The 7,882-nt window shown below is 37.9% G+C and overlaps 1 protein-coding gene across 1 annotated transcript in view; it reads left to right on the top strand.

Annotated features, from left to right (window-relative positions):
- Window positions 1–7,882, top strand: part of camk1da (calcium/calmodulin-dependent protein kinase 1Da) — an 84,066-nt gene that overhangs the window by 52,763 nt on the left and 23,421 nt on the right. Inside the window, exon 3 of the mRNA XM_005942679.3 lies at window positions 1,751–1,825. Coding sequence (XP_005942741.1) covers window positions 1,751–1,825 — 75 coding nt within the window. The remainder of the gene's footprint in view (window positions 1–1,750; window positions 1,826–7,882) is intronic.

The following is a 7,882-nucleotide window of genomic DNA, read 5'->3' on the forward strand; positions in this document are numbered from 1 at the left end:
CACACACACACACACACACACACACACACACACACACACACACACACACACACACACACACACATTACCCCTTTTCAACCAGTACTTGTATGAGCATGAGTATGAGTCACGTCTCAGCTCTGTGATTCATACCTGCTGCCGCTGCGATCATACGCTCTTTAATAGGTGTTAGATGTTTACCTGCACACCTGCTGTGTGTGCCTCTGTGTGTATATGCCTGAGTTAGGCCAGGGGGGATTACCTCTGTTTACTGTGCAAAAGATGATTAACCTGCAACCACGCACACAAAATTAGTCGTGTTTCCACTAGGCACGGCATATTAGGATAACAAACAGACAGCTACACACTGACAAACACACACACACACACACAAACACGCACACACACACACGGAAGAAGGGAAACACCCCATCATGCTGCTGTAACCATGGAGAAATCAGCAGAGAAGCAAAAAAAATGAGCAGAAATTGTGATGGGAAAGTGTGAAGAGGTTTTGGTTGAAATAGATTGTTGGTTCGATTTCTGTGAAAAGTTTGTGCTGGCATCAGAGTAAAATAACTTTTTCTTGATTTTTCCATTTACAAAAGGATCTAAATTCAAGGTCCAATTGCTATTTATTTTTCTGGAGTTGTGTACACCACAGTCTTCACTGGTTGCTTCGAGTATGGATGAGGCAGAGAAACCATGGTAGCTGCCTTGGATTAGTTAGGATTGTGATAAACATGCACACTGTATAAAGTTAAATATAAATTGTTTAATGCCCTATAATTCAGTGGGATTCTTGTTGGTTTAATACCTTTTCAGTAAATCTCTTCAGTAAGGTCCAACCAAACCCCCTTTGCCTTCAGCTGTATTTTTTTCTGTACCTTAGTTAGTTAGTTAGTGGCAAATCGCTACTCAAGGCACCTCAAGGCACTTTATTTTGTAAGGTAAAGACCTTAAAGTAATACAAACAAAACCCCAACAATTTGACAACCTCCTGTGAGAAGGCACTTGGCAACAGTGGGAAGGAAAAACTCCCTTTTAACAGGAAAAAGCAGCCATCTGCTGTAGCCGGTTGTGGATGAGGGGAGGGAGACAGGACAAGTAACGAAATGAAGTAATTCCAGTTTTTAATACTTACAGCCAACTACATTTCAGAAGAAGACAAGAAAACACTTCGTGTTGAATGACTACAGGCCTTTGTTGGGATTGTAATATATAGAATTATGGCAGTACAAAAGGTAAAAGTGGGTCTAACCCTGTACTAGTAAGATGTAACTAATGGTTACCAGCATGTGTATGTTCATATTCTTTACAAAATACACAACATATATACACAATATATATCATTTATTATAGTATTTTGCAAGGATGTCCAAAATCATCTTAATATATGAAAAATAAGTTTCAACAAGTGTTTAACATGACTAAAACTGAAATTTCTATAATCAGTACTGAGAAATCAGGAACTTTACTGTCATTTAACTGCCTGTCTATGACTTTGCGATAGTATAGATGGGCATGTGGGAGGCTCATTAAAACTCATTGTTTAATTCAATCAGTAGCTTCAGAGCAGCTAAGAAATGGATCGTGAGGTGACACTTTTGTGTTGGTTGAGACATAAAGTGTTAACAATGTACAACTCAGAATATTAAGGTGTACAAAAGACAGTTGGAGCATTAGTCTGGACTGTGACTGTGGCAGAAACTTTAAAAAAACAGATTTAAAAAAACAAATCTTTACTGATTGCTTTGTCTTTGTTTTGCAGGATCAAGCATGAGAACATTGTGGCACTGGAAGACATCTACGAGAGCCCCGACCACCTCTACTTGATTATGCAGCTGTGAGTCAATGTTCTTTTTCTTCTTCTGTTGTCGTCATTGTGTTTAGGACATTGTGTTCGACAATGTGACTGATGGGAACAGAGACCCCCAAATCACCCACATCTCCCTGGAAGACCATTTCATTTAGTGACTGCAAGCTCTGCTCTGTCACATAATGGGACTCGTCAGCCTGTAAAAGCTGTTGTGTAATATGTGGGTGTGTTTGTGGGGGCGGGGTTGGGGTTTGTTATTTAATATTGTATTAGTAGGGTAGAAATTTAAAAAAGAAGACATATTATTTCTTTAAGACAAAGCTGGTGCTACAAAAGTAATATCATATTATAGAGGGCATAAGCCGTCCTAATGTGAAATTTTAGCCTACAAATGAGTACATTTTAAATATTAGTTATAGTTTATATGTTAAATCTTTCTCGAGTGGGTCAGATTTTATTCTGGCAGATATTTTGGTTTTCTTATAGCGAGGGACAAGAATACAAATTCTTTGTTGTTCTGTTTTTGATTTTTATTAATAATAATTTAATGTTTCAGATGTCGGAGTGCGTATTTCTTATTTGCTTCTGACTTAAATTGTTGCTAATTTACAGAGTGTTTTCAAATTCTCACACTTTACCTCTCGTTCTTCTGTCCACCCACCCATCACATAGACACACAAAAAACACACAAAGCCCACCAGTCCTCCCACATGCACGCACACACAGACACACGTACTCAAAGCCCACCACACCGCTACGAGGCTTCTATTACATCATCTGATGTACATCTCTGCTTTGATGGTCAGCACTAGAGGAAAGGGTTCACCCACAGGTGTCCCACTAACCTCCTCTTCAAGGTTAGAGCTGCTTACATAAGGAGTTGGTCTGGAAGTTTGGCATTCGAGCTGGAAACAAATCAGTCAAGTTCAGGTGGAAGTCAGAGCCGTGGTTTACACAACAGTGGCGTGTTTATTGCCGATGCCAGTGGATTATCTGCTCCCCTACCGCATGTGTTTGGGTGGTTGTGTTTCTGTGCCAACTCGCGGCAATACAGGAAACGATTTTGAGGTCTTTAACTTATGAATAAGCTCATAAGTTAAAGCTAATATTTAACCTACCTATGACAGCTGGCAGATAATCCACTCACTTATTTGGTGGTAAGCCATTGTGTTTATGACATTTTGCACCCTGTTGGAATTCTTGGATAAAAAAGGCTCTCAAGGTGTTGATCCAGCCCGTTCTCACTCCCGAGGCGTAATATACTGACGATTTCTCAAGTCCCGAGGCGTTTCTAAGAAACGCAAAAGGTGACCTTCCACGCTCTTATGCTACGCGCTGGGTGATGGATGACATCCAGTAGAATGACGCTCCCACGGTAATACACGTTCCAGCCATGTATTCCAGCCCTAACCATAACCTTATCCCCAGCCTTAACCAGCACTTTAATGACGTTAGATAGTGTTTTTCAAAGCGATTTAAGTAAAACGAACTTACATGTGTAGATTCATTCCAAATGGTTCTCATGTTTCCTCATTTTTCTGATCTTGTAATATAGGGACGTGTTGGGAACCCTGAAGCGCAATATACCGACAATTTGTCACCTAGTGTAAAATGTTATGCTTTGGCAGTGAGACCATGTTGGTTGATCACAGTTGTTAGAAGATGCAAATGTACCTCTATCAGCTTTCTCATAGTCAAAGAAAGTATTTTTTTCAATTAAACTTTAAAGATTTGAGCATGAATGAGGTTATTTTGCCTGGACAATAAGCCTGGTTTTAAAAGAAAGAAACGTTAATATGTAGATTAAAGAAGAATTTGCATTCAATTCTGTCAAAGCCTCGTAGTATACTACAGATCCTATTACTGTGGACGACTGATAAATTGTCAGCAGTTTCACCAACTCTTTAATATGGGGCTAGGTGAACTTGGTGAGGTTACTGTGACATAGTTAAGTCAGACCTGATCTAGTAATGGAAGTTTGAACTGACATCAACGATATTTAATGGTATTTATGTTCAGCAGCAGGCAGAGTTGTACATACAACCTTGGCATTTTCCATCCAGGTCAAAAGCATTTGTATGAGAATAATCCTGCACAGCAGCTATAGATGCTCATTATTAACCATCACATCCACATACTTTACTGCATATAACTCACTGTGTCATAGCAACTTGGGATGCAATTATTAATGCTAAGGGAGTAGTATGATATTTATTTATTACCCTGTACTGCTCTTGTTACCCTTAAACAGACTAATTTTAATACAGGTTCATTTTAAGAGCTGTCCCTTTTTAAAATAGCCTCGACTTACTAAGCTGCTTACAAATGGAATAAGCTCCAAAAAGTATGAAACTACCAGACCTTTTTAAAGTAAAACAGCTTTAGGTTTGCAGATCCTTCAGTCATTTATCTGTCAAGTTTGTCCCAAACCTTTTCTCCTTGAAAAAAGATCTCAATCTTAATGACTTTTTGCAATCTTATTTAAAAAAAAAATGTTTTAAGAAATGCAATATTACATGTCTAAAAACAGATGTTAGAGACGTTGAAATGCAATATTGATATTATCATTACCAGCAAAACGCTGCCCTGGGGAACAAAATTCCTTTGTGGATACAAATTTTGGTGACTGCTACACACACACACACACACACACACACACACACACACACACACACACGAACACATAGATTGTTAAATAGTTCCATGCAATCATTATAGTTAGATTAATATTACCAGTAGTAGTAATAATTGTGCCAGCTAAAGCATTAAATCGCCATAAAGTCAGCACTCACTTAGTAATATTAGATTATGAAGTGTTTCAAATGAGCTAAATTAAGCTAGTCTACGAGCTAAAAATGTAGAAGCAGAAACTTTACTTGTAGTGTACTAAGCAAAGATTCCTATCAACATTGCTGTAAAATTTGTAAATTTGTTATCTACATTTGCTTAGTTACTTTTCCAAGGTTGTACCTAATCTCTAGGTCCTAGCTAGCTAAGATGCCAATGTGTTGATGGCAAGATAAATGGATGACTTTCCAGACATAACAAGCACAGATTAACTACGTCTGGGCAGCCCTTTTTTTCCCCTCACTCCATTCTGATGACAAATTAAGAAACAGTTTCCTTAAGCTTTTACGTCACTTAAAATCCTTCTGTTGGCCAGACTCCAGTCAAAGGTCTTAACTGTGGTTAAGCTGTTAACCTACAATCTTAACATTTTGATTAAATCTCCTGTTGTCATGGATAAACCAGTTAACAGAGCTGACTGCTGTTTGGTAAAGAAGCAAGTAATTATCGCTGAGTGCTCTCACTTGATCTAGCAGTGACTGTGGTTAAAGTTAAGGTTAAGAATCAAAGGCAAGATTTTTTTTCTACTTTGACTAACATAGGTTTCAAAATTCAGTAGTTCATTAACCAAAAGACGTTGGCTGTACCTGCTGTTTTATTTCTTTGAGAAAAAGAACAGTAACAAGAAAGACCGGTCTCTGATATCTCCCTCTAACCCTCCATCCCCTTTTCCTCTCCTCTTTCACACCATCTGCCCTCTGCTTTTTTTTTTATTTCATTGCTTTCCTTCTCTTTATATCTTCCTCCTGCTCACTATTTTTCCAGGTACAATCTGCTTGAACACAGGTCAGCTTCAAACATGGTTAAATGCTTAACCCTCTTTGAATATATAACAAATTGGGCATATGGGTAACTTACATATTAATTTGCAAACAATATGTACACGTTTTATACTATTGCAAGGGGTAGCACAGTGGCATGGCGGTTCTCAGAGCTAAAATTGCCTGAGATAACCATAGTTTGGATAGAAACAAAATGTGCCCAAAGTGATAATTTGTACATGTGCTGAACTAATTATTTCAGTGTGTCAGTTGTAGTTATGATGCCCAGATGTATTATGAATTTGTCATATTAAAAAAGGCTATGTGAAAGGATCAAAAGCTAGAGTAGCTCAGAATCCTTTTTGATCTAGCATCAGCATTGCACGCTGTCCTTCTCCAAGCAAAACACAGAACTGCAGCTTCATCTCTGCATCTATTTTAACCCTGTGCAGCTGTGTCCAACTGTTCTTGTAAATGGTGACTGAAAAGCTGCGTTTTCCCAGAGCACCAACTCAACAATGCTTCTGCAAAGTGAAGCTTGACAATAGCTGCATTTCTACTGATCATTACAGTACTAATTAACCTCATATGTATTCAGTGGTGTGCTGGTTTTCTTATTCAGTAATCAGAAACCACATTTAAAAACAAGGATTTTTGCAGATTTCTCATGTAATTGCAGTATGGCAGATCAATGCAGTCTGACAGAATTTCCTTCATTCCTGTTCATCATAGCTTGTCTTACGTAACCTTGACCGCAGGGAGGCAATCAACCCATGCTGCTATGAAAATCGATGCAACCGAGTGCAATGTGGGCTTTATATTGATGCTGTTTGTGCTGTGAATTGCATATCAGTAAAAAATAAATAAATAAAAGAACTGGCTTTCAATGAATCCAAATAAAGTAGCACCTGGGATTCTTAATACAGTTTTCTATATTCCTTTGGAATAGTATCATCTTTTTCAGTTTCTTCTATTGAGCTTGTGGGAAGCTTGTGATCAGCTGGACTCAACAGAAGCAGACAACTTTTTTTGTCAGTATTCAAAATTTTAAGCCTTTGTTTGTTGTGGATTGTCCACTGACAGTTGGGTTGTTGGCTGTATTTCACTTCTTCGGTTCATTTGTACAGTTTGGATGTGTTCAGATGAGACTGAAGCAACATTAGAACATGGCTCTTGGTCTTGTTACAAGATAATACACTGAGGACTGATTGGGGGGTGACAAACAGGAGAAATGAGGTAAAGACGAACGTAATTAACAGAAACCGAGAGCAATTAGGGAATCTGGAGTACTGAGAGAAAGCAAAACTAACACAGCAAACAACAGAAAACTAACTAATGTAAAACAGAAACAGTAACCAAAAGTAACACTGACCTGAGTTTTTAAAAAACCTAACAAGAAGTCAGGGAACAATGAGGGAGCAATATTTAGCACTAGAATAAAGAAAATGCAGGGACCTTAGAAACCTTGCAAAGGGACTTAAAATATGTGTCTAAGCCTCAAACTACCCAAAACTAAAAATCAAAACTCCACAAACCTGAAAAACAGAAAAGCCTCAAATAGAGGACTATTTGAAAACCCCCAAAATAGTACAAAGGCTGTGATACCTGTGAGTCGAAAGCTGAGGCTTCAGACAACACTAAATCTTCAGGCTTTTTTCTACTCTAAGTAAGATGTCACTGACAGAGGATATCTTTAATATAGTCATCTCAGGTTCAGAGCGACTGAGGGGCAGCTACTGAGAAGAAAGTTGGATTAAAGGGAGGGGAAAGGGAACTAAAATAACTTGTTTCAGACAGAGGATTAACTCAGGGGCTGCACCAAGTCCCGGTGTGAGATAAGTAAGGATTAGTTGACCTGTGAGTCATGCAAAGTTGCTCGATTAAAGAATAAAAATCTGGAGTTGGAAAAGAGCAGGATAGCTTTCCGTTCAGTCGGGGCTCTTCCAAAAGTCTTGAAACATTGCAATTAGTCCTGAGTTGACCACCATATTGATTTTTTTCTGGTCTTTTCTTCGGTTGTATTGTTGCGCAGAAAATGTGTTTCCAAAGTTAAATTACAAGTCAGCTATAATTAGCAATTTAAAAAGTTGATGTTAAAGACCCAACTTGATCATTTATAGAAGCATTTGCCTGATTAGAGCTCTTCTATGTTCTACAGTATGACCCTTTAAAAGAGTGCCCTACATGATACTCTTCTGTCTCTACTTACACTTCTTATATGCTAGCTTCACCTAAAGATCTAATCAGATTAGTTATTTGGGTCTTTAAAGGATTTAATTCAGTTTTATTTACACAGCACCAAATCACAACAGTCACTTAAAGGTTCTTTACATTGTAAGGTAAAGATCCTACAATAATGCAGAAAAAAAACATATACCGTTTATATATATATATATATATATATCTCAACTTTGTAGTCTTATATTTTTATAACACTACAAAGTTGAAAGAAACTCTTCAAAGTGGAGATTTTATT

The sequence above is a fragment of the Haplochromis burtoni genome, unplaced genomic scaffold (genome assembly GCF_018398535.1).
Source record: "Haplochromis burtoni strain Fernald_Lab_line unplaced genomic scaffold, NCSU_Asbu1 Contig_178, whole genome shotgun sequence".
In the NCBI taxonomy this organism is placed as follows: domain Eukaryota; kingdom Metazoa; phylum Chordata; class Actinopteri; order Cichliformes; family Cichlidae; genus Haplochromis; species Haplochromis burtoni.